Source organism: Scomber japonicus, chromosome 12 (genome assembly GCF_027409825.1).
Source record: "Scomber japonicus isolate fScoJap1 chromosome 12, fScoJap1.pri, whole genome shotgun sequence".
NCBI lineage: Eukaryota > Metazoa > Chordata > Actinopteri > Scombriformes > Scombridae > Scomber > Scomber japonicus.
In genome coordinates, this window is record NC_070589.1 from 17,045,354 (window position 1) to 17,071,274 (window position 25,921).

General features: G+C 39.7%; 4 protein-coding genes across 6 annotated transcripts in view; 2 read left to right on the top strand and 2 right to left on the bottom strand.

Annotated features, from left to right (window-relative positions):
* Nucleotides 1–25,921, bottom strand: part of rc3h1b (ring finger and CCCH-type domains 1b) — a 251,292-nt gene that overhangs the window by 218,874 nt on the left and 6,497 nt on the right. The window contains exons 5-20 of the mRNA XM_053330006.1: nt 25,736–25,911; nt 25,129–25,329; nt 24,844–24,976; nt 23,946–24,064; nt 23,722–23,834; nt 23,349–23,591; nt 22,736–22,950; nt 22,192–22,598; nt 21,892–22,050; nt 21,635–21,790; nt 21,284–21,506; nt 20,692–20,785; nt 20,482–20,578; nt 20,089–20,307; nt 19,391–19,497; nt 18,052–19,276 (exon numbers count right to left, since the gene is read on the bottom strand). Of these exons, the coding sequence (XP_053185981.1) occupies nt 19,120–19,276; nt 19,391–19,497; nt 20,089–20,307; nt 20,482–20,578; nt 20,692–20,785; nt 21,284–21,506; nt 21,635–21,790; nt 21,892–22,050; nt 22,192–22,598; nt 22,736–22,950; nt 23,349–23,591; nt 23,722–23,834; nt 23,946–24,064; nt 24,844–24,976; nt 25,129–25,329; nt 25,736–25,911 (2,819 nt within the window). The 3' untranslated portion in view covers nt 18,052–19,119. The remainder of the gene's footprint in view (nt 1–18,051; nt 19,277–19,390; nt 19,498–20,088; nt 20,308–20,481; nt 20,579–20,691; nt 20,786–21,283; nt 21,507–21,634; nt 21,791–21,891; nt 22,051–22,191; nt 22,599–22,735; nt 22,951–23,348; nt 23,592–23,721; nt 23,835–23,945; nt 24,065–24,843; nt 24,977–25,128; nt 25,330–25,735; nt 25,912–25,921) is intronic.
* On the top strand, nt 1,937–8,454 carry parla (presenilin associated, rhomboid-like a). The gene is made up of 10 exons (XM_053330012.1): nt 1,937–2,032; nt 5,409–5,592; nt 5,733–5,837; nt 5,924–6,056; nt 6,149–6,244; nt 6,344–6,493; nt 6,662–6,732; nt 6,824–6,925; nt 7,259–7,356; nt 7,752–8,454. Exons 1-10 carry the CDS (start codon nt 1,947–1,949, stop codon nt 7,897–7,899), a joined length of 1,173 nt encoding a protein of 390 aa, XP_053185987.1. The 5' UTR covers nt 1,937–1,946; the 3' UTR covers nt 7,900–8,454.
* extl2 (exostosin-like glycosyltransferase 2) lies at nt 8,760–11,820 on the bottom strand. 3 transcript variants are annotated; one of them, XR_008321997.1, is made up of 6 exons: nt 11,677–11,820; nt 10,671–11,119; nt 10,465–10,535; nt 10,210–10,325; nt 9,579–10,044; nt 8,760–9,220 (listed from the first exon to the last, which is right to left on the bottom strand). XR_008321997.1 is itself a non-coding variant. In XM_053330015.1 (5 exons), the coding sequence occupies exons 1-5, from the start codon at nt 11,679–11,681 to the stop codon at nt 9,639–9,641; spliced, it is 1,047 nt and encodes a 348-aa protein (XP_053185990.1). In that variant the 5' UTR covers nt 11,682–11,820; the 3' UTR covers nt 9,236–9,638. The 3 variants fall into 3 exon arrangements, 1 of the variants encoding a protein (XP_053185990.1); XR_008321996.1 differs by having other exon boundaries at nt 8,760–9,223; XM_053330015.1 differs by lacking the exon at nt 8,760–9,220 and having other exon boundaries at nt 9,236–10,044.
* On the top strand, nt 12,050–15,208 carry zgc:110366 (uncharacterized protein LOC550476 homolog). Its single transcript, XM_053330016.1, has 8 exons — nt 12,050–12,094; nt 12,207–12,321; nt 12,820–13,068; nt 13,214–13,315; nt 13,723–13,814; nt 14,278–14,460; nt 14,576–14,635; nt 14,803–15,208. The coding sequence occupies exons 2-8, from the start codon at nt 12,246–12,248 to the stop codon at nt 14,896–14,898; spliced, it is 858 nt and encodes a 285-aa protein (XP_053185991.1). The 5' UTR covers nt 12,050–12,094; nt 12,207–12,245; the 3' UTR covers nt 14,899–15,208.

The following is a 25,921-nucleotide window of genomic DNA, read 5'->3' on the forward strand; positions in this document are numbered from 1 at the left end:
GGACCAAAATGCAGGTGAGGTTAGCTTGAATGTTTGATAGTTTGCTGAGTTCTTGTTGTTTTATTTAGGGGGCGGGGGCTTGTGCTGTGTGTGGATTTGTTTGGTCTAATGCTGTCATGCTCCACTCCAATGCGGTATATTAATTAGTCTGCCAGCAGGTGGCACATTGGCACAAATTACCATAGATCAGTGAATTCTTAACTGATCATTCCTATAACCTTTCTAACAGTAACTAACAAATCTTAAAAGAAAAACTCCATGTAATATTATATGTAATATGTAAAACTGCATTGAAAATTGCACATAGAAAAAACTATATTGTTAAGTTTAAAATATATGTTTACATTATGTCATTATGGAGAATGGCCCTTTTAAGGGTGGTTTGCGTTGTGTTTTAGTACTACATATGCATTCATGTGTAATCAGCTAATTTAACTACTTAATATAGTATAGTTTAATGTGTTAACAATACTTTTACAAATAAATATTATGGATAAAATCTTACTTTGCAAATATGTCAAATAAGTTTGATTGTGACAAATTAAAACATTTCCTCTGAAATATTTTGATGCAGAAATATAAAATAGTGTACATTTAACGAATGAAAAAAAAACAAATAAAATCCAAGTGCTTCAAAATTGTTCTTAAATATAGTACTTCAATAAATGTACTACTTTCCATCATTATGTATTTGTGATCTAACAACATGCAGATGCAGGTGTGTAGGTTTTTAGACACCACTAGAGGGAAATGAAGTACAGAAAACAAAAATATGTTTCTCCACAGCACAGAGGGAGGAGGTGTTTACCATATAGTACCAATATTACCAATATAATAGTAGGCCTATACCTTCTGCTGCATTCAAATACACTCAGCTTTTTTCTACAGTTCAAGTTTGTTAATTTTTTTTACCTGAATATTTACTAGCTAAATATGTTTCAGTATACAAGGAAGTAGATCACTGTTTCCCACAGCCTAAGGTGACATCCTCAAATGTTTTGTCCTGATCAACAGTCCATAATCTAAAGATATTCTGTTTACTGCCATAGTAGTATGACCAAATAAACCACAGACAGCAATTTGCTGCCCTTTAACTTTATAGGGACCCTAACCTCACCAGCCAGTTCATTAGGTACACCTATGCAACCTAATGCAATCCAATATATCATCCCTGCTTTTATAAAGCTTATACATATTGCTTGTTTGTCACTGTGCCACACTCTCCTCTCTTCCTCTTCCCCCTCTCCTCTTTATTGTTCATTTCTCCCCCCTCTCCTTCTCTTCCTTTCTCTTTCTCTCTCTCTACCTCAACCCCAACTGGTCTGCCTGAGGAGTATTTCCTTGCCTCTGTCGCCAAGTGTTTGCTCATGGGGGAATGTTAGGTCTCTTTGAATTAAATTTAAGGGTACGGTCTGTACCTGCTCTATGTGAAAAGTGCCTTGAGATTACTTTTGTTGTGTTTTGGCATTATATGAAGATTGATTGATTGATACATTTTCAGTTTTTGTTGACATTGTCAAAAAGTTGAGGTAGTAACAATCTATGGGTAGTAGTGGGTGGTGGTGGTGTGTTGGGTGCATTATATTAATCGGTGTTCCCAAAATTTTGTCCACTCTATTAACGTACTTAAGGGGGACAAAATATTAGGAACACTTTTCACGATAACGCACTCCAGTACACCACCACCACAAGTAGAACTTAGGGAAGAGATGTTGTATTGGATTGAATTAGATTGTAAAAGCGTACCTTCCTAAAGAAGTGTAAAGACTGTATATGGTCTATTCTTTGTCACACCGTCACACCCTTTATACAGTCTATGGTCACAGGTCACACCCCAAGTTTTTCAGTGAATGTTCAGAAGTCGGAGCTGGTGGAGGGGTGCTTGAACGCAACATTGGCTCCTGTCTAGTAGTGGGCGGGGCTTGAGTGAGGAGGTCATCAGAAACATGGCGTGGAGAGGATGCGGAACACTAATGAAATGGGCCAAAACAGAGTTCGCTACATCCAAAAACATAACTTCACGAAACTCCAGGTGAGTCAACGAGACGCTGTTTAGTTCACAGTAACTGACTAAACAATAATAACACTGACAGGATGTGTTTGTTTGCTTCCCGGCCCAGCGTGAGATTACCTAACTGTCATTGTAAAGAGATCCGTGCAGCTGACAGCGGCTTCATATTTGACTTATTAAACATAAAACACAATGTACAATTGTTCGTGCTAAGTATCATACGACTATTAAAATGAATTGACTTATCAAGCTGCAAAAATAAATGTAATGCTTTCCTGTTGTTGTTGTTGTTGTTGTTGTTGCCATCGGATGTGTATCGTAAATAGCTACAGTTTAATCAATGGATAGCTAGTATGTTATAAGGCTTAATATATTGAGTCTACAGCACGCATAGTAAAACACTAACAATCATACACAGGTGGTGCTTGAATTAAATTACTAAGAAAAACAAATGGGTTTGGTCATAATATAATGTAAGGCAAGGCAAGGCAGTTTTATTTATATAGCACATTTCATACACAATGGGAACTCAATGTGCTTTACATAAAACAGAATAACATGTAATTTGAGAAACATTAAAACATACAATTAACCCCCCACCCCACACTAATGATAAAAACAATGTACAGAAAAATAGAAAATGCTAGAATAGAGCATTAAAGGTAGAATATGTAGAATGAGCAGAACAACGCCATCTAATGTCTCGAGATCGTAGTCGCAACAACCAAAAAGTAATTCCAGCAGTCGGGTTGCCAGGTCCCGTGCCGGATTTTATTTTAGCTCTAACTCTGTAAATATACCACTTTATCCACATGTCTAACCTTTTTAAGCGAGAAAGTAGCCCTTTAGATCCACAATGTGACGCTAATTTGTCCAAATAACATCTGCTTAAAGTTTTGTTCCTGCGAATTCGGAGCCACTCAAGTTAGCCGTAGCGAGTAACGCACTTCCGGTCATTTTCACAAAATAAGACACCCGTTGCCTTTTATTATTAAGAAAACCATAACGATAGAGTTTGTGCTTTTATTTTGAAAACAGGAAGCGAACATACCCTCGCTGTAACTGACTTGAAACCACCGAGGTACATTACATTGTAACGCCAGTGGGAGTAGCAGTTAAACCTGGGGAGCGTACCTATGTTCCCTGATCGCGGCTAACTCGGTTGCTAGCTCGGCGGCTAACTCGGCTGCTAATTCAGCTGCTAGCTCGGCTGCTCATTCAGCTGCTAGCTCGGCTGCTAACTCGGCGGCTAACTCAGCTAACGGCTAACTGTAGACGGGATCATCCCTATGTTCCCCAGGCACATACAAAGCGGGGAACATAGGACCCCGGGAACATAGGGATGATCCCCTAATTATGTAGCAATACAGTCATACTGCAAATCAAATTAAATAGGAGAAACTCCGCTACAAGCACGTCATTTTTACACACACCAAACACAACTCAAACACCAAGCATATTAATGATCAAATATCAAAATCCAAATAGCGTCAGAAAGTCAACCCACTCTCCACATTTCCATTGCTACCGTTTTGATACTTCATGGTACACAAACAAATAGCATCTCATATGAAAGCTAAGACCCTGGCGAGTTCAACAGTACCACTATTATTGCGCTAAAAACTCAGTGAACCAGCAGCCAAAGAATACAAAGGTAAACAACCACTTATTTACAGCGACTAACAGATATTCTGTCTTACCTTCGAAGTTTTGTGATGAAAAGTACTTGAGAGCAAAAAAACGCTGGTTTTAGTAAGTCCAACACGGCTCTGCTTGTTTACAACTCCATTTCACCCAGTGCCAGCCTACAGTACCTGTGCTGGAACAACAGACAACCTTGGCAACCCGCAATTCCGGCCGCTAAATGCCTCAAAACTCCCCGTGGGCGTATTATTTAAAAAAAAATATAGCTTTTAATAAATATTCTACATATTCAACCTTTTAAATATAAGATTGCAGCATAAAATAATGATTTGCTTTAAAATCATTAAAAGCACATACAGTGCAAATGAAAGATTAAAATGTAAAGTGCTTTAAAAGAGCTCAATCATAAGCACAGGAGAAGAGAAGTGTTTTTAACCTGGATTTAAAAATGTTCACAGTTGGGGCTGATTTCAGTTGTGCTGGTAGTTTGTTCCAGTTGTGTGCAGCATAACAGCTAAAAGCTGCTTCACCATGTTTAGTTTGAACTCTGGGCTCAACTATCTGACCTTAGTCAGTAGATCTCAGAGCCCTACTGGGTTTATATTCTACTAACATGTCATTCATGTATTCTGGACCTAAACCACTCAGTGATTTGTAGACCAGTAGCAGAACTTTAAAATCTATTCTATAGCTGACTGGGAGCCAGTGTAAAGACTTTAGAACTGGAGTAATGTGCTCTGATCTCTTTGTTCTGGTTAAAACTGGAGCTGCAGCGTTCTGAATGAGCTGCAACTGTTTAATGCTTTTTTGTGGGAGTCCAGTCAGAAGACCGTTACAGTAGTCGAGTCTACTTGAGATGAAAGCATGAATCAACTTCTCCTGGTCTGTTTGAGACATAAAACCCTTCACTCTGGATATGTTCTTAAGCTGATAGAAGGCTGTTTTGGAGATGTATGTAGTATAACAACCATTTTAATAACTAATTAAACGTCTGAATTCCCCCCTCATAAAAATACATACATTGGCTCCAGCCTCTCAGTTGTGAGGATTTGGGGTTTCTCTTTGGTTTATGTGATATTGAATTAAATATATTTTGGGTTTGGACTTTTAATCAGACAAAACAAGCTATTTGAAAATGTCACGTTAGCTTTAGGACATTGTGACTGCAATTTTCCACTATATTTGATTAATAGGCCAAACTATTAAATAGAAACTTAAACAGAAATAGTTGTAACTCAAATAAAATCATTCATTCATTTACACCTTTATTTATGCAGGGCAGGCCATTGAGAGCAAGCTCTCTTTCAACAATGCCCTGATGACAATATGCAATCATCTGCAAATATAAACAGATTCAATTTGCCAAGTAAAAGTAATATAATAATATGAAGGGATTAGATTGTCTAATTTTACTATCCTCTGCAAGTTGTTCCAGATGTGTGGAGCATCGTATTCAAAAGCTATTTTCCCATTCCCATCCCACTAACACATTCATTTTCAAGGACCAAATAGTCTTAGTGGTAGTGCAGTGTGAGATTGAACATAAACAACACATGTCAGGTATCCAGGATCAGTTGAACACTTTAACTGATAGGTGAATCAATATCTCAAGAAATTATGAAGATTAAGCTTCACATTATTTACTGCAGGGCTGTATTGGTTCACTTGATATTGTACAGGTGTTCTGTACAGGTGTGTATTTATTTGTCCATCTATCAATTCGATTCACATCTGTCTGCATGTTTTTCCACAGACTCAACCCCTACAATCAACAGAGATGTGGCTTCCGTCGTGAAGCCAAAAGGCCGGACACAAAAAAAGGCAATGTCACCCAAGAAACAAAAGCATCACCCTCTGAAGCTGGCACACCAGGGCCTCCTCCTCGTCCCAAAGTCCCTAGGCCAACACTTTTCAAACCCCTGATGTTCACAGTAGGGGTAGGTCCTCTCTTCTTTTCTTTTTTTACAAGAATAATTCTGATTCATGATTCATGTGTCAGCTAAGGTAAGGTAAATGAATGCTGTAATAAGGTTTGGGACAGTATGCTAGGGTTGGTTGTTGTCTGACTCCATGTCAGTTTACAGGTTGCTCCTTTGGTGCAGCTGCCATCCTGCAATATGAGACCCTGAAGTCCAGAGTTCAGACTGCAAAAGATGAAGAAGAGTCAGAAAAATTCCTGCAGGTGAAGTTTTAATGATATGAACTGACATACCTGATAATGTTTGAGCATGCCATTGTCATCATCAGCGTATTTACATATATTACAAGGGCTCTCAGGACATGGCACACTGGCACGACTGGTGGAACCAGCTGACAGGCTTCCAACGACAGCTTATTCTCCTCATGTCCATGGCGGACGACTTCTGGAGCAGCCTCACAGAGGGACAGAGGACCGTCACTGGTAGCTTTACTAGTTTCTTTAACTTTATGCTTGTTTTTAATATAATTAGATGTTTCTTCATAGTCAACATCTTTCCTTGTTATATTTTCCAGGTATCATTGCAATAAATGCTGTAGTCCTGTGTTGCTGGCGGATCCCTTCAATGCAAAGAAGCATGATTAAGTACTTCACATCCAACCCAGCCTCCAGTGAGTTTTTTGGGGTAAAAAATGGCCATGATCACTTTCTATCCACTGTGTTCCAAGCACACGTTTAAGGTTTCTGTCCATTTTTTTCTCCCCAACCAGAAACACGGTGCCTTCCCATGGTCCTGTCCTCCTTCAGTCACTACTCCATCATCCATATGGTGGCTAACATGTATGTCCTGTGGACATTCTCCTCTGGAATTGTCTCTCTCTTAGGGAGGGAACAGTTTCTTGCGGTTTATCTATCTGCCGGTAAGGAAAGGATAAGTTTGGGGTTTAAACATTTAAATTCAAATTCTTTGTTGAATCAGCACATAAAAAAACTATTTAAGACCTAAAATTCACTTGAAATTATGAAAAGGATGCAATACATTTTGGACAAAGAAAATGATACCTCACCCTCACTGTGTGTATTTACAGGTGTGATTTCCACCATGGCTAGCTACATGTGTAAAACAGTCAGTGGGCGGCTTTATCCCACATTAGGAGCGGTAAGATAACTAAAATCTTTTTAAGTCTTAACACAAATCAACTACCTATAATCCCAATCTTTTAACCTGTCTTTTTTTATATAATTTATAGTCAGGTGCAGTTATGGCAGTCTTGGCTGCAGTCTGCACAAAGGTGCCAGAGGCCAAACTAGGCATAATCTTCCTTCCCATGCTCACCTTCACAGCAGGAAATGTAAGTGACACACAGCATGTCAAAGTTGTACATAATGTTTGTGTATGTGTGCACTCACGCTCTTGGGTGTGCATAGTTTTAAAAATGATTTTCTTGTAATGTAGATACAAACGTCTGAAGTGTGATCTCAAAAGTGTAAGAGGGAGTTGATTCTCATTTGTTGTCTGTTTTCGCTGCAGGCAAGAGATGTTAATCTGTGTGCATGAACCAAACGGATACAGTCCAGTGTATGAATGAGTGAATGTGTAAGTATGAATGCATGGTAGAGAGATGGCTGGAGTCGGTGCAGTTTGTTTTGTGTAACATCAGATTCCTGTCATTGGTCTCCTTTAGGCTCTGAAAGCTCTCGTTGCTATAGATTCGGCAGGGCTTCTATTGGGATGGCGGCTGTTTGACCATGCAGCTCACCTTGGTGGAGCCCTCTTTGGAGTGTAAGTCATTTATAAATGATGGACCATGGCCAATAATATAGAAAGTGCCAAAGTCTTACTATTATCTTCTGGATTTAAAGGATGAGGCTGGCATTTTTATATACTTTTTTAGTTCCGTCAAGTTATGCACATAAGCGTAAATACAAAATGCAACAGAAACAATTAAAGACAGCTGTGAACATGTCCAAAATAAAATGTTTAAATTCAATTATTTGTTTTTATTTAGATGTTTTTACATGTATTGTTGTAGTTAGAGAACCTATTTTATACTACTTAGAAGGGTCCAAATCTTTGAATGAATTATGTGAATGTTATTGGGCTTTAAAGTAGCTAGCAGTAGCTATGCTGTTCTGCTCTCACTACATCTTTACATTTCTGTATATATTGTCTTACAGATGGTACGTGGCATATGGTTACAAACTTATTTGGAGGAAGAGGGAGCCTCTGGTGAAGCTGTGGCATGACATGCGTTCTCCAGGTGCTGGTGGATCCCGACCTGGAGCTGGGCCTGGGATCGGTGGTGGTGGACCCAGATCACAATAAGACTCTTTAAGATCCCTTTTTCACAAGAACTGTTCTCCACAGTTACCTCAGAACATGCAAGGACACTTTTATCCACTGAAATGGAGTTGGATGTTATTGTTTATCAATAAATATAGTTTTTTTCATCCATGGTCAGGAATGAGTATTAATAGATCTGAATTTTGAAAAATAGGTGATGACACCTGGGGATACAATCCAGATGTTAATATGTGTACTGATAACATCTGCTGCTCTTTTGTGTTTCTATTGTTGTAAAGAGGATTTCTTCTTTATTAAAACAAGAACATATCCAAATATTGTGTAATAAATAGCCACTTCTACCTCTAGCTCCTAGTGAGTAGAATCTACTCCACTTAAAACTTCATCCAGGTAGTGTTTTGCTATGTCCATCTGTATGGACTTAGTTGATACTTGGGTCTTTGATGTTTGTCTCACCATTATATATCTGGCTACTCATATCAAGGAGTCGTTGATGCCCTCCTGACGTTAGCAAAGTCTCTTGTGTTAGCTAAGTCACTCTAGAAATTGCAATGTAGAAAACCCTATGTGAATGGCTGCTTCTGAGATGCTTCATCTGACACTGACGACTACAAAAATATTTGAACAATAACTGAACTTAATGCTTGCTTTCGTCATATACTGTGCGTCGTGACTGGAGGAGTGATCTTTTGTCACTGATCTGTTTACTTTTGTACAGGCAAACCTTAATCCAAAGGACAAACTTAATAAAGTTGTAGGGAAACTAAGGAGGGATTTTTTTCGACAAGCTGTTGAACATTTCAATTCCTGTCTGATTCAGCATCATCAATCTCATGAAATTTAATTGGATAATTATAAATCCATACATGAATTTGGTTTAGAGAAAAAAATTATTTATTGAAATGCATCACATAATAAAGCCCTTCAAGAGTTGCTATATGTACAGACTTAAAAAATAAAAAGATTGTCCATGCATGCATAGTACATAGTAACATTCACATCAAACTTTCTAGTGAAAAAGACTAAACGAGAAGTGACCGTCTACAGACTAAATAATTAACTCGAAAAAACTTTCTTTAATAAGACTGCAGCAGTACTTTCAATCATAGTTACATAAAAAGGCAAATTGTAAAGGCAGATCCAAGAGCTGGCACCTGCTGGTTTAATAATAATTGTACTACAATGTACTGAGAGTTGTACACACTGAAGAAGAATCAGCTTTGGCAACAATAGAGATTATCTCCAAATATTATTTTTTGACCCAGCTGGGTCTCGTGTAGAATATCTTGTGATGGTCCCAAGGAAGAAAGTCCATCATAGTCCTGCTGATGCCACAGTGAAACTGCTGTAGTATCAGTTATGTACAAAAAAGCAAAACATGAGTAATGAAAATACTAAGCAGATATGCAAAATATTTAATACTCAACCATTAATACTGTAACTCATCCTCTGTCATTTCACTACTGTTTTGCATGACTGTAGTCACAACATGAAAAGATTCTGTCACTGAGCTTACATGTAGGATACCAACAGTGTCTAACAATTAAATGTGGAATTTACATGTCTTTAAAAGTAAAAACTATTTGTTTAAATGGTTGTTTGCATTTGTTTTTAAGAACATATCCAGTAGGTAGTAATGCTTTCTTGCCACAGAACATGCAAAGATGATGTGTTATACTGTCAATCAAACACAGACTTACCAGACTGCTACTTTAGTCTGTCCTCATTCAATCCAAGACAGTCAGCAATGTGACAATTCTTCAGCCTCTACTCTTGTGGTTAGCATAGCTCGGGAAGCCAAACTGGGAGACCATCAGGTTTGAGAAGGTGAGTGGCATGAAGCCATAGATCTGTGTCAGCCTGTTCAGACAGTAGGATCTCTGAAGAAGGTGTTCAGGACGATGCCACATACCCTGGTACCCACTGCTGGCATCCTTTTCCAGGTTGCGGAGGTCTACAGGTTTGACAAAGACCCCAGAGGGTCTAGCAGGGCTACTGCTTGACATGGAGTGTTTCCTCAAATACAGTGCTACAGCGAAGTTCATGGCTATGTCATCACAATTTTGTGTTGCATCCACCAGCGCATGCACCTCTTGAGGTTGGTCTTGGAAGAGCTGGAGGTAGCGGCGGTGGAAGAAGGCAGCACCAATTAACACCATGGAGAATCTGCAGTAAGTAGACCAAGAGAAAAGCAGAAAAGTCCATCTTTCATGTGTAAAGAAAAAACAAAACAAAACAAGACATCTGGCTGACACAAAACATGGTAGTATATTATATGATGCAGTACATGTAAAGCTTTACAAGATTATGAAAAATAACAGTGAAACTTACCTGTCACCTGCTCCTCTTTCTGGATCCTGCAGCTCAAAGCTACCATAACTATACACTCCCCCTGGTGAAGTGACGTGTTTTCGGGGCACAAACCCAACAATCTGGTCTTGAAATTGCTGTGAAACCAAAAATAAAACAACGTATAAGTCACATTATGCATGGTCCAAGTACCACATCATTTTGAAGCACCAATCATCAAGTAAAGCCAAAATATAATTTAGATGTACAGGGTGTTAATCTGTCTCAAAGTATTACCTTCCAGACAGAGAAAGCAAAACTGATGTCAGGAACGCTGACCAGAGTGTCGTCATCCAGCATCAACACAGCTAAGGACAAGAACATTAAACTAACTCCAGTGAGAAAAATGTTAAAAACCAACAAAACATAAAGGTCTGTGTAAATATGTCTTAATAACTGTAACTCAAAGCATATAAAATGTGCAAGCTAACAGGTATACTGACCATCAGTATCGATCTCAGGGAATGGTTGTAATCTGTTGCGCATTTGATTGCTAGTCTGCACCTTGAACACCACAGGGACCGGATGAGGCCCCAAGGAGTTCCATAACTTCAAGGGCGTCTGCTCCCCAATGTTATTCCAGACTATGATAATCTGCTGAAGATGAGGCACTGCCTGGTAATGGTTAAGAAGTTTGAGAAGAATGTCTGTGCGGTTGTATGTTTGGATGATGATAGTAAATCTCTGCTCCTCCTCTGTGTTGTCCCCATAGTGACCCTGTGCAGGTATCTCATTTTGAGATGTTGCCCGGCGTAACACCCCCAGGACACCGACACCTCCTTGGTCCTCAGCAGAGGGCAGCAGAGCTGTCAAGGCTGCACCAACCAGGAGCAGCAGCAGAATTGGCCAAAGCAAATAGGCTCGCCTGGGCCCTATCAAGCAATGCCGGACCCTGCATCAAAGGAGGCACACAGACACAGATAGGGAGGACATTACATTACACACTCAGAGCCTACTTTTTCCTCACAGTTAAGATCTCCCAGAACACTTGAGCCATTTTAAACACATGTGAGACTGAAAAGCCTGATTTTGCACTCAGTTGTACTGCAACTCATTTTTGTGAGAACAGTTTCATTAATCAGTACTCCTATGGATGACTTGCTGAACACTGATTCATTCAGATAATAGTTAAGTGACAACAGAAATGTGAAAACTGTAAAATTATATGGAGTCAAAAGTAAGAGTAGGAACATTTAATTAACAAAGGAAGAGTGCCAATAAAGTTTTATTTAAAAAAACCTGGCTGCCCCTTGAGTTACACCCGTGCACGCATTGCATTTGTTCTGCACTTTAATCACATGATATTAGTTACATAAACATATTACGTTAAGAGTTATCTTTTGACACTATTCTTTAATCAAATTAACATAACCAAGTGTCTGTCGATTTATTTTTACATTGAACAAAGTAGAAGGGATGTTAGAATGCTTCTCAGAAATGAAAACTTACCTCATTTTGTTGATGCTGCTGCAAACAAACCTTTCACCTCACATATTCGCCATGTTGGGGTGACGCTACACCAAAGAGCATACAAGGACAGAGCGCTGACAAGCTAACATTAGCCGTAACGTGAAGTGAGCAGAGTCACGGCTCAAAAATTAACTTCTGTGTCGTTTGAAACAAGCAACTGGACAATTATTGGAAAAAAAGTTGAGTCTGTATATTTACATTTTCTACGTTAGGCGTCGTACATCGGTTTTCATTTATTCGTACCCTCTTCGTAAACCGACGCCATATTTGTTACAGGCGTCGTGTGATTTGGTTTTCCGTTAGTGTCTCATCTCTACCGACACCAGAGATGCTATCACTACTGGACCACACGGGGGCAGATCCTTCACTACTAAAACTCGAAAGTTGATCCGATACGGTGAGTTTTGTTGAGGTGCTCAGTGCTTTAGCTGCCTTTAAGGAACAGGTAACATTACTATGAAGTTGCAGATTATCAGAGCAAGTTAATAAGTAACACTTCTGATTTGTAGTTCAGGTTTCTCAGTATTATCCAACAAGAGGAACAGGCTATGCCCTTTTCACCAGCACTAAACTGTCCCACAGTTCCACTTTCCAATGGTCTGCAGATCCCAATACTTGGATTAGGTGAGTTCTCATTGTGCCAAAATACAGAAATCACATATTACATGTTTCACACATTAAACTTTTGTATATGAAAACATTTTACATTAAGCCATTTGAGGGAGGAGACACCATGGGAAAATGTTAATGTATATTAATAGAAGTATCACACAACCTGAATCTACAGATATGCTCAAAATAAATGTGACTATTCAATACATCAACTGATGATGAAACAAGTAATTAATGAGTAACACTGACCAGCTAGATGTCCATCAGATTTCATGTATGTATGTGTATGCTGTTGTAATTGCTGTTAAGTATTAAAAGCATATTTCTCACTTTTATTCAGTTGTTAATTGATAAATCTTTTCACTAAAATCTTCTTGACCACACTTTAAGGTTAGCACAATATCCATATAGTGTTCAGTATTGTATCTGCATATGGTCATGCTAAAAGCCCATTTGAATTGAACTGAGTTGACTGTCTATATTTTGTCTCATATTTTCTGTGTATGCCAGGCACATCACATGATGGCGGATACTCTCATGATGCCATTATGTATGCACTCACTGAGTGTGGCATGCGCCACATTGACACAGCAAAGCGTTACGGCTGTGAGGAGAAACTGGGCAGAGCTATCAGAGAAAGTGGGTTACCACGAAGTGATCTGTGGCTCACCAATAAACTGTGGCCAGGCGACTATGGATACAAAGCTGCTAAAAAGGCCTGCCTTGACTCTTGCTCACAAATGGGGGTGGATTATTTTGGTAAGGGTGATGAATGATTAAGAAATTTAAACAAAAACCCTGATCTTTGTGTTTTTTATTATCTTCATTACACAACAATGTAGGCAATCTGTCTTCCTGCATCTTGTAGTATCTCATTAAATCATCATCTGCCCCCATTTTTCAGACCTTTACCTCATGCACTGGCCAGAGTCATCACGACATGGCTGCTCCAACAGGGAGATGAGAGCTGAGACCTGGAGAGCTTTGGAGGAACTTTACAAAGAAGGTAATTTCTCACTTAATCTACAATATGATGAGATATACATTATTGTCCCTGTAGGGGAATATGTCTTGGACTCAAAGGCTGTGCACATAAATGCCTCCACAATTACAGTAAAAACAAAATTAATTAATCTGCTAGTATATTATAAAATGTGGCGCAAGAGACTAGCCTCAAGAATGAAAACCAGTTACTAGGCCAGACTTTGAATATCAGGAATAATAAAACTGATGTATCACATGACTGTTGACTTTACTGCCTTGGTTTTATCTCCTGAACTTATTCTCAGTACTGTATTAAAAGACCAGATCCAGACAGAAGAGAACATTTGTAAAGTATCTTTTAGTGACTGAAACAAATATATCAGTCGGTGGGTTATATTTTTTATAACACAACTCTGTGTGTCACTGTAGGGGTTTGCCGTGCTATTGGAGTGAGCAACTTTCTGGTCCATCACCTGGAACAGTTAAGGGAAGACTGTAGTGTGGTGCCACATGTTAACCAGGTAGTGTTTTTCTCTCTATAAAGCCTTCAATTAGTTTTAAAAAGTTTATTTGAAGAAGCTCTATAGAGGCATTCAGGAAGAGATTTGTTATGAAATGTGTAAATGAGAAAGAAACATGCACAGTTTTGATCATTTGTTCTCATAATATTCTACTAATATTGTTAGAGATAGCATGAAAGTTATCAGGGAAGAAGATGGGAAGGGTCAGAAGTCTAAATTATTTGGGAGTGCAAGGAAGGGTCTTAGATTTTTTCTGGTGTATATTTTACATTCTGCATTTTTCCCCAGTGAAAGATTCAGCCCTTCTCCACACTCCAATAATGTATTACAGTCTTACTATGAGAAACATATTGCACAGTGGTAAAATGTGAAATGTGTGTGCTGTTTATCACACTACTGAAAAATACACGTGTCAAGCTGCAGTGCCAACATAACTTGCCTATAATGCATTTTGATCCATCAGGTGGAGTACCATCCATTCCAGCAGCCCAGTCACTTGATTGAGTATTGTCGTCAGGAGGGGATTGTATTTGAAGGGTACAGTCCTCTGGCCAAGGGTCAAGTCCTCAGCAATCCCACTGTTCTCCAGATAGCAGAAAAGTACAGACGCACACCTGCTCAGATCTGCATCCGCTGGAGTAGTCAGGTTGTCATATGGCTCCAATAAGGCTCCTCCCTAGTTAACTAATGCTATACAGATGGTTTTTTTGTATACTTTTGTTTTTTAACCATAATGTAATGGCTTCCTTGCTTTTCTTTAGAATGGAGTTGTCACAATACCAAAATCCACCAAAAAGGAGAGGATAAAAGAAAACTGTCAAGTGAGTTAAAAATGGCTTTCAGGCATTTGCATGATTGCACATTAACTACCTGAATGAAACAATACACACATAGCCATTCATTTTGTAATCCCACCTGTTGCCCCTTATTCCTCCTCTGTCTCTGCCCTCTCTCTCTCTCTCTCACACACACACACACACATATATAGGTGTTCGAGTTCCAGCTGGAGGAGGGTGACATGAATACTTTGGGAATGTTGCATGATGGAAGACATGTGTCTTGGGATCCAACCAATGTAGAGTAATATATCAGAAAATCAGTTGTCTGAAAAACTAATTTTGAGATTGTTGTCAGATTTTAATTTAGTGAGCTTTGTATGTCACTCTACCTGGAAGAGGATTCTGCTATGGTGTAAAACTCATTCATCTCAGCTAGAGCAGCTTGCACGACTTCTCCAGGTGCTGTAACCTCATAGAAATGAACTCAATGTCTACTTTTGTATAAAGCAATACAGATAGGATGTTACAGTCATAGGTAACATAGGAATGTCTTTATGATGATTATAGCAAAATTCATGAATATTTCTGTATGTATGATCTATATATTTTTAAATAAAACACCACAAACACTCAGAGTTAGCAATATCGTTTAATCTTTCCCCCTCAGCTTAGAATCACTGTTGTATATAAGTTACATTTTGTTTTTCTCAATTTCACAGGTTCATTTTTTTTCTCTTCAAACTTCCAGTTTGACCTCCCTCTCGTATCAAACAAAAAAAAAGCAGATTGTATTATACAAAAATGCAAACCAATTTTCACACAGTGAATTCTCTTACAAAGTCATAAAATGGCGTAATAATGGCTACATCCACATTGGAGGAAGATAATTCTAGACATTCCTTAATGGAGTATAATATACATATAAAAACTTTTTTTTAACTTGCTGAAATCAAACCTGTACCTTAATTTAAGAGATATTTTACAAGGGAGTAATTATATAAAAAAGCCATTTGCGAATTGTTCCCCAGAAAGTCAGGGAGTAAAATGTGAGCCTCAAACAGCAGTAACAGAGTTCAGTGGTCAAGGGTGGGAGTGGAGGGGTTAACTGGTTATGTAAATGAGGGGCAGGCAGCAGTTCCACTCAGAAACAAAAACACACAAGAGATTGAAATAAACATTTTTGCTATTTACTATATAGTAAACCACCCCACATATCATCGTATGTCAGTTCTCCAAAGCTAAAGGCGTTTTAGGCTTCTTCAGACCTGCAGGGACCCATCAAGTAGAATCAGCATTGTGATAGTTTTGGTTGACTTGCGCTTGAGTGAGAAACAACATACTGAATTAACATCATTGAATGCTGCCAATTCATGACTAAACCCAATTCCCTCTTTTTGTAAGTCATATACTGATTTTGTTAAACACAACAGCAAAATTAAGCTGGTAGGCCAATAGGCTAATTTGTATTGTGTGAATGTTACTCTTATAGCTGTTGACTACACGTCAGGTCAGATGATGCATTAAAGACTGTAAGACTTGCAGGTCAGTAAATTCACTCAATTATTGCAGAAACAAAAAGAAGAGAAAGAAAAAAACTACAAATCCAGCTAGGTCAACAACATTTCTTAAAAAAAAACAAACAATAAAAATACACATCTTGCTTCAAATCTTAAGATTTGCATTATTGCATTGTTGCTGTTTTACATGACAGTTTCAAAAGAGGGGAAATCACCTAGAGTCTAATTGTAGGACTCTAAAATCGTGCCAATTCAGTGTTAATTCATATTTTTATGATCACCTCATGCTCCTAAAGCAAACCAGGGAAAGGAGCGTTGCATTGAGGATTTAAGGCCAACCTTTCATCAGAGACTTCCTGAATATCCTCTTGGGGGCGGGGGTGGGAAAAAACCCCAATACTTTTCTAACACCTCAACACTATCACCCAAGTACAGCACACTTTGAGGGGAAAAAAACTTAGTCAGGGTACATTTTCTACAAGACAATCTAGCACACACAAAACGTCTCCTTAAATTTTCCAAAGTTACAGAATTTTTGTCTTCTTCGGAAGCATAGTCTATAAAGAACATCTTTGTTTGAACACAAAAGATTAAGTGAACACACATCAATGCGCACAGAAGTCCTTCGTCTGGGAAAGGATAAAGTCTGTGTTGGCAACCAGTGGACAGAAAACAAATCAAACAACAAAAAAAAAACATTTTGCTGATTCTAAGTAGAGATCATTTAATATAAATGCTGAGCGAGTAGAATAAGAGGTGGCACGTTAATAGTGCTTTAGTATATTAATGTATGTATACATACTCATATGTATAAGTGAGTTGTGTACCTAAACAATAAATGTAGCGAGGAGCAGCCAGAGGCTTGAAGTGTGGTTGGGGGTGGGGGGAAAAAAAACAGGAAAATCCCAAACATCCACTATCATGGCACTGACATCATATGAAGCAATGCCCATCAAACAATCCAGATGAGGATGTTGGACACAAAACATTTGTGTCTATATTTAATTGACTGATCAGTGATCAGGGATTTGTCAAACTCAGTTTTTCAGTACCCCTCGTCTGACCAAACGAAGGCTTGTGTTAAGCTAAAACCACTAGACCCACAGCGTCTCCTCTATCCTTCAACCGTTCAAGCACAAGGACTCACTCACTCCCAGCAGAGCTGTAAAACTAGCCAATCGTGGTAATTGTTTACAAAAGGCAAAGAGCTCTGTGTTGAGCGTCAGCAGTAAACAATTAACATGATGAAGAAAGAACAATAATAGTGGCAATAGTGGTGATGATGACAGCGGATTGTGAATAGAAAAGTGTCCGATGGTGAAAAGAAAAATGTACTACTCGCCAATATAAAATACTCACAAGATATAAATTAACCTATCAAATCTCACCTAAGAACAAGTATTTTGGAAGATAATGTCTTGGTCTACCTCTCAGTCAGTGACACCAATATCCTCAAGCTGTATACTCAAGTTCAAATATCCTGTGCAGCTAAAAATGCTACAACAGATACCTTTCTAAAACTAAATGAGAAGTCAGGGATTTGCTTTTAAGTCAACCATTTCATGACAGCTCCACTGAGCTCTATATAAAGTCTTCCATGGGTAAGCTTCACTTGCCTCCCCTCCCCCCAAAATCGTAACAACGTAAAGCATGAAAAAATTAAAACAAAATTTAACAAAAAGACACAAGGGAAGGCAACTTCATAGAAGTTAGGTGAACAAATGACAAGATAATCCCAATGGGGAGGCTTTCTGTGTGGCCAGATGAGAAACTCTGAGGAGGGAAATGCTTATTTATTTAGCCTGATATTATAAAGTCAAGTGTACACCCGTTCACCTGGCTCCTGATACAGAGAGGTGTACTCTCTCTCAGCCTGATCATGAGCGTTCAACCCCCCACCCCCCACCCCACCCAAAAAAGACACAAAAACAAAAAAACAACAGTTGGGTTTTTTGTTTGTTTGTTTTTTTTGTTTTTTTGAGCGTGCTGTGAAAAACTTTACAACATGACCAGCAAAGGCTGAACTCAGCCCTTTGGGAAGCTGCGGGGCGAAAGGCCTCGCAGCCAAACCACATCCGGTCACACCACAACCAAGAGAAGCACATAGTAGATTCCCTTATATAGAAAACATGTGGAAAGCTCATTATCAAAAAGACTTTGTTGCAATCTTTAAAACAGAATGCCTCAATTAAATATATAATATACTGCTTTCAAGTATGAAACAGACACATGATGTGTTCATAAAATGCACTAATAAAATCATACTTCTCGTGGTAGGTAAGGAAGTGCGTGTGGTGTGCAAAATGTGACTTCTAAAAACACTGCTCCTATTTGCATCTCAGAATACTGGTGGAATATTTTTTTTTTTACTGCTTTTCCCTCCTCAGACAATCTAGATCTGGGCAGCCACTTTTTTACGATTCTGGGGGTGAGTACCAAGCGATTCACTTCTGCTGTTTCCTACAATACCATAGATCATCAGATTGCAAAAAAGAAATTAATATTAAATTCCTCAGAGAGTTTGTTCATCTGTTCCTCTGTATTTAACCGTTCATTGACACGTATCCAGCTACAACCAAACCAAAAAATCTTGCATGGGGAAAATGAATCATACACTTGACTATGTTGTTGTGTTTATTAAGGATGGAGTAGCCTGCGTTTTTTTAATGATGTTCCAATACCGCTGTCAACGTCACCACCATTTTCTCTTCCTAATATATCTATTGTGAGCCTTGTTAATGTGTAATCCCAGTAGAAAAAAAAAAAGGAAAAAAAAAAAAAACGCACACAAGAAATGTTATCATATGCCCTGGTTTCCAGGCAAGGAAAGTCATTAAAAAAAGCTCATTCACAGAACAAAAAGAAAGAAAATTCATATCACGGCAGATACTGCTCATCTTCTAAATAGAATGGGTGTATTGTCTGTGCATGCTTTTCAGTTGAGCATCTAGAATGTATGTGCATGTTTGTGTATGTGTGTATGTGTGTGTGTGTGTGTGTGTGTACTGCCTAAGAACAGGAATGGACAATGCCATTCTTCTGCATCTCTGAACCAGTGGCGCCTGGATCAGAACACAGGCTCAATGCAGACGTCTTATTGGTCAGTGACAGCATGGACCCGCCCACTGCACTTTCTTGCAGACTGCTGGAGCCGTTTGACACCTCGCTGAATTGAGGAAAGAGGGAACGAGTGAGAACAGGGAATACTGGGAAGAGGTCAAGATCGTGTGGGTATTCAGGGACAGCACAAGTTTTGATGTTCAAATATATTTATACTCACCCAAGAGCCAGAGAGATTTCTTCTAGCTGAGTCTTGTGCTCTGGTTGTCCATTCTCTGCAGGTTTCATCTTGTACTGCTGAACTTCATGAGCCACTTGTTTTTCCTGCTTTAGAAAAGTACAACACATCTTTAGCTGCTGGAAAAAACAACCTCCATAATTTGTTTCATTAATTTAATTTGACAAAAGGTTGTACATATTGGATCAGATCACTGCCATTATTGTGTGCATTTCTCCCTATGTTAAAAATTGCATAATAAACTGCATGGTGGCATAACAAGATGTTCCTCAATAAATTCTTAGATAAATAATTTTATATGATGAGTTATGATGAATATTCATCTTGTTGGGATCCAGTGGGATGTTCTTAAATGTGTACTCAAATGATTTAGTAGACAGCTTCCATAAATGTGTGGGGGTCATGGGAGACAAGTTAAAAAATAATGATAAGCACATTGGATACTACATTTCACATAATGCATGCATGTTCTGTTATATCAGCCATGCTTTCTGTTAAATATGCCGTCTCTGAGAACAAACTGAGAAGTATATTTTTCTGATTTTACAGAGCTCAATCCACAGCCCCAGAATACATTATACAACTTTACAGGCTTAATATTATAACAATGACATACACTTTGTTGTCTGAAATTAAAGGAGTGCTTCCACCCCACCCCACCCCACCCCACCCCATCTCACCATGGCCATCTCACGGGTCCTTTTTCCAATCTCTCTCTCCACCTGGTGGAGCTCCAGGCTCAGCTGTTCACTAGAAACAGCTGTTGCACTTGCTCCCCCTGCTGGCCACTTGGCCTGTTGCTGCTGCTGGGCTCCTGCTGCTTGACCCTGGCTGGGCTGCACAGGCTGACCTGCCAATGCACTGGCCTCCCTCTGCAGCAGCAAAGTGTTACTGGCAGCCTGCGATGGAGAAACAAGAAGTGAAGATGAGAGGATGTAGATTGCACCTGGAAATTTCTGATAATATTCAGAACAAATGCAGCATAAACTTTTTTATAATAATATTTCAGTCCTTTTTCATTATTTTCCAGACTTTTTTATGTTAATGTTTTTAGAAACAGGAAGCATTCAAACCTCCATGCTGTGCATCTGGGTCTGTTGGTTGATCTGCTGGTTGACCTGCTGCAGTTCAATCTTCAGCTGTTCTCTGTCTGTGGCTGCCATAGGCAGGCTGCAAGAGTGACAGTGAAAGGGAAGTTAACATCGCTGCTTAACAGACTTATCATAACTGACTGCTTTGTCATGTCACTATCAAAAAGATAACAGGAAAAATAAAGGACTCACCGCTCACTAAAGTGTCCCTGAGAGGAGGAGGCAGTCTGGTGGGAGGGGTATGAAGCTCCACCCCATCCTCCATGGCTTCCATATGTGTATTCTGCTGTGCACAAAGTGCCAGAATGGTGTCAGAAATGTTTTAAGGACAAACAGAAATGATTAAACAATACATTTATGTGGTAGGGTTGGGCAGTGTAGCCAAAATTGGTACATCATAATACAACAATATCAATAGGTTAAGATATTTACCAAGAACTTAAAAAATCACATGGTACAAATGTATAATTATGTTCATCCAATTAAGTTAAACTTTTTTAAATTAGATTTTAAACATGAGAGTAGTAAAGATTGATCTCTTGATATAAGAACTGAGAAGTATTAGTAGTAGTAGATATAAGAACTTTAGAAATCTCATAATAATAAAATTACTACTGCCCAACCTGATAAGTACAAGTCTATTCTGCCTGAGTTGTGCTGATTATACAAACTTTCATTGATAGGTTTGGTAATATTTCAAATAAGCTTGAATGTTAAAGTTACTTTATTGACAAATCTGAGTAAGATATTATTGGGTGATTGTTGTGCACATTGTTTTATTTACCTGGCATGGCCATGTGTTTAGAGTTTGGGTTCTGGGGAGTGGAGGCCATGGCCTGTACAGGGCCAGTAGTCTGATAGCCCGTCTTTGAGGTGCGGGAGATGGCACCAAAGCGTGATACAGTGGGCTGGGGGCCAAACGGGATAATAGGGTCATCGTCCTTGACTTCTGTACCCCTACGAGGGGCCTCAAGTGATGGTTCCCTCAGACCCTTAGCCTCAACATTCTGCCAGACACAAGGAGAGAGAGGAATCGTCATGCTATGGAGAAATCTGAGGAACAAATCTGCCACCCCTGATGTGTATAGGGGAAATACTGACATGGTTACAAACAGAGATATCCATCTGAACTCACCATCATTTCCATGGTTCCAGGAACCATAACATCTTTGGGTTTGGCGTCCTTTGTGCCAATGTACGATCCAATGGTTTCGCAAGACCAGGGTGAGTATTGCCCAGCATAGTCAGGCTCTCTGCATTTCCCGATGCTTTTGGAGCTCTCTTCTCCGTACTGCAGGCACAGAACATGTAGAGACAAACTGTCACTAACACTGACATGCAGGCAGTATGTTTCAAATTTCTCAATTTACATGAAATTCACATAATACTAACCTCAGGAGGGTAGTCGCTTGGGAAGGTATGAGAAAGAGTGGGGGAGGCAGCAAATGGTGGAGGGGAGATGACTTTCCTTTCTTCCAGCTGGGATAACAGCTCCTGCCGACGTCGGTGCAGGTAGTCCAGGCTGGGCTGGGAACCACTATATGATGGCCCCTAAAACACATACATACATATCATTGAAAGGCATATTGATGCTGAACTGTTTGCAGTTATCTCAGAGTTTTGTAACTTGGATTACCACACAGAGAGATTAAGGAACACAGCTAATATGAAGAATAATCCAAAGAGACTCACTCTGGGATAAGCCCTCATTGGTGGAGGTTGGGCACCTGCTTGATAGTAGCCATCTGGTGGGTATCTATCCCGGCCACTGGCCTCCTGGTGGTAGAGTGAGTTACCCTGTCCTGCTGATGGTGGGGGAACATCGAGAGGTGCAGGACTCATTCTGACCATGCTTTCCCTCTGAGATGTATAAGGCTGTGGGGGAGGTGGGGGGCCAGAATAGGTCCCATGGCGACCTCGGTCATAGTGTGGAGGGTGAGGGTAGGAGAAGGGTGGGCCAGAGTGAGGGGCCTGGTAAGGGCGCTCTGGTGGGCCATAGCCAGGGTAGGGGTCATGGTAAGGGGGCCCTGACTCACTGGGGGGTGGGTTACGCATGTAATCCCGAGGAACATACTGTGGTGGCTGTTGGTAGGGGTAACCTGAGAAACAAATGACTAATTGTTAACATCAAAAGGGCTGTATTTAAAAAATATTGAAATGAAGTTTATATATTATTTCTATGCACACTATGCACACACACCAGCACAATGCAGTATGCTGTTTCCTTGACTCTTACCTGGGGGGTATTGTGGAGGTTCATACTGAGGACCAGAAGGTGGTGGGCGAGAATCAGAGTAGAACATCTCAGAGAGCTGTTGCTGGGGGTACACTGGTGAACCTCTAGGTACCCCAGGCATCTGCTTCACCCCAGAGAGGTGATCTGCAGACATTCTGGGGTGGGCCAGTGCATGAGGTGGCAGAGGCATACCAGGTTTGGACACAGAGTCCAGGCTACAAGAATTAAAGTAAGTTCAAGTAAGTAAGATGAAAAACCAAGGACAAACTGATGGACACAAGTCATAAACAAGTACGTAAATTAAAAACAAGTCTGTGCTATAGAGAACTAAGTCTACAGGTTTCTACTTCAACTAAAACTACACCTGGGTGTTCTGTTAGCCAGACAGCTTTATGAAAAAGTAAAATATCTTGAACCTTATTTACTGTGAATAATCATCAACATGCGGACAGATATTTTTTGCCTCATCTAGTATTCTATCTCTTTATCAAGAGAGAGGGAACACAGTCTCCAGCTGGTGTTGATCAAAAGAATAATCTGCAGATTTTATTCCACATGGCTGCCCGTTTTTTAGATGCCAGCTTAATAAAAATACAGGCAACACTATACTCACGGATCAGGTGGTGATCCTGGGGCACTGGGACTCCCTCCATCCATCTTCATTGGTTTACGCAACAGTTCATATGGGACTGTGTCTGTGCCACGGGCAATGAGCTGGGGCAAAGAGGGTGCACCACTGCCATTGGTGAGGGGTGAAGGCTTCCGGGTCACTGCTACATCAAGGGGAAGGCCTTCATCTGGCATGAGCCCTGAGCCAGGAAGGCGAGCTGCCAGGCGCTTATTCATCTTACGATACCTGACGGAAAAAGCAGTACAAAATGTTTAAGTCAAGCTGTGGTGTTTTTTGTTGAAGGGATGGAGAAAAATGTGTTAGTTTCAACTGAAATATTTTTTTAAATAAATCTTAAACAGTATTTCAGACTCACTTCTCCAGTTCTTCCTGAGAGTGAGCAAAGGTGCAGCTGGCTCCACGAGGACAGCCCCCCTTTTGCTTCATGTCACGACACATGTATGTCTTGTACTTGCTGTGCTGAGGAGGCTAAACAGAAACACAGGGAATTATTGAATTTGAAAACACTGATTTTCTATAAATAAAGTAACTTACAAGGGAAAGGCCTAGTTCTTTTGATGGTCCAATGGACAGACTGACCTGCTGAGGGTCAGCTCCTTTCTTGCTGTGGTTCTGGATAAAGTCTACCAGGCCATGCACCACCGTCTTCACTGCTACCAACCCCTTCTCTAGCTGCTCCCATGTGGGAGGGGGAGCATCTGAACAAACAGATGGAGAAGAGGAATGAGAAAAAAAAACAGACATTCAGTTTTTTTTTTTTAAAACAACACTTTTTGATATACATGAAAATTGATAACCTAAGAATTTAATTATTCATCTTAGAAATGATATGTGTGTGTTCCAGCACAAAGTACAAACAATGTCCTCAGCTGACCACCTGTCTAGTGAGCAATATCAGGCTTTTCTCTCCATCCTGACCAGGAGTTAACAGGACACAGCAGCCAGTTACAAAACAATGTCAAGAGGGTTTAAACCAAAGCCTTTCAATACAATCTATTTTGTCATTATGCCAATAACAGCTCTTGACCTCACTAAAATATGCAGTTGGAATTCCAGAATTTAGTCTTTCAAGTTATTTGTGGTGGTAAAACATCAAAAAATAAAACATTTGAGAGTCAGCTAGAAAATAATTTCATCTACAAGGTTACTTCTGATTAGGAAAGACATATTTGCAGTATTTTAGAAGACAAACACAAAAACACTTTAAAATCTTTTTGGGTTTGGCCACTAAAATACATTCTATACAAGACAAACTTTTGTTTTTAAGGGTCAATAAAACTGGAATGCAACAGGTAAGCCTTGGCCAAGACATATCTTTGCATATTCTGGCAGCTCCCTTGCTGGTCTTAAGTCAGCCTTTTAGACAAGATATACTGGAAGGATGAGGGAGCAAAGAGCTGAAAAAATACCAGGGTCATAATTTGCATTATAACTGGTGACACTGCATCAAGTTTCCCCAATTTAGCCAATTTCATACCGGGACTGGGGTCAATGTTGGCCAGAAGTTCCAGGTGGGGCCGCAGCCTGTTGAGGTTGGCCGGGTCTCCAGTCCTCTGTAGCGCAATCGTCAGCTCTTGGACACTCTGAGCAAAGGACGCTGGGGTCTGCAGCTGTGCCAGAAGTAGAGAAACATGGAGTTCATGCTTTGGTAGAGTTACAGTGAAAAGCATAAACCATCCTTTATGAAATATGTAAATATATGCCACATGTGGAAAACATATGGCATACATGCAAAAAATAAACATATACTTCTCTCACAAACCTTATCTATGATAGACTGCATGTGTGACTTGTGAGACTGATCTCCATATAACAGAGAAGACCACTGATCGGGTGCGATGCGCAGCCCACCTTCCATGGCAATCTGAACAATCTGAGAGTCATGCTCACGCCGCAGAGCCTCGTAAGTACGAAACTCTTCTTTCAGTTGCATTAGGGATGAATCTTCATCACGTTTGGTCACCTAGGTAGCCACATAGAATGAAAGGGAATCAGTTGAATATTTTGTTAGGTTTCTTCCATTGAAAACTTCGACTTTCTAAAAGCTCACTGAAGGGTAACAGACATTATAAGATGTTCACCAGAGCAGCTATCCATCTATCTATAACAATTTCATTGTGCTTTGTACAATGACAATAAAGACATTCTATTATATTCTCAATACTCATCAAAGCACCTGATTATATTATTATAACAATTATTAAAAAATTGAGACACCTTTTTTTATTCTGTTAAGTGAGAGTCACTCTTATAATGAGACAATAAGCCCTGTTGTGGGTTGCCCCTGATGACAAACACTATTTTTCCCTATTTAAAAAAAAAAAAAAAAAAAAAAAGACATCTCTTTTGGTTCTTAGCCAGTGACCTACCTTGAAGCATGAGGCCCTGTACAGGAGCTGCACCACATGACCTATACTCGTCTTAGAGGCCTGTGGGAAGCGAGGCTCAAGCCTCTGGACTACAAAGAGAACCAACACCTTCCTGGACAGAGCAGAACCATCCTCTAGTGCAAGAAGGACCAACTTCAGAGCCTCCTCCTGCATGGCTGAGAGAAA

What these genes read in the sequence shown, in the direction of transcription:
- parla (XM_053330012.1), top strand. Translation starts at nt 1,947, where the DNA reads ATGGCGTGGAGAGGATGCGGAACACTAATGAAATGGGCCAAAACAGAG. An exon ending in GGGACAGAGGACCGTCACTG is followed by an intron (nt 6,057 to 6,148) that starts GTAGCTTTACTA and finishes TATATTTTCCAG; the next exon opens with GTATCATTGCAATAAATGCT. An exon ending in CACATCCAACCCAGCCTCCA is followed by an intron (nt 6,245 to 6,343) that starts GTGAGTTTTTTG and finishes CTCCCCAACCAG; the next exon opens with AAACACGGTGCCTTCCCATG.
- zgc:110366 (XM_053330016.1), top strand. Translation starts at nt 12,246, where the DNA reads ATGCCCTTTTCACCAGCACTAAACTGTCCCACAGTTCCACTTTCCAAT. An exon ending in TGGTGCCACATGTTAACCAG is followed by an intron (nt 13,815 to 14,277) that starts GTAGTGTTTTTC and finishes TTGATCCATCAG; the next exon opens with GTGGAGTACCATCCATTCCA. An exon ending in GGATAAAAGAAAACTGTCAA is followed by an intron (nt 14,636 to 14,802) that starts GTGAGTTAAAAA and finishes ACACATATATAG; the next exon opens with GTGTTCGAGTTCCAGCTGGA.
- extl2 (XM_053330015.1), bottom strand. An exon ending in CCCTGAGATCGATACTGATG is followed by an intron (nt 10,536 to 10,670) that starts GTCAGTATACCT and finishes TCTTGTCCTTAG; the next exon opens with CTGTGTTGATGCTGGATGAC. An exon ending in GAAAGAGGAGCAGGTGACAG is followed by an intron (nt 10,045 to 10,209) that starts GTAAGTTTCACT and finishes TACTTACTGCAG; the next exon opens with ATTCTCCATGGTGTTAATTG.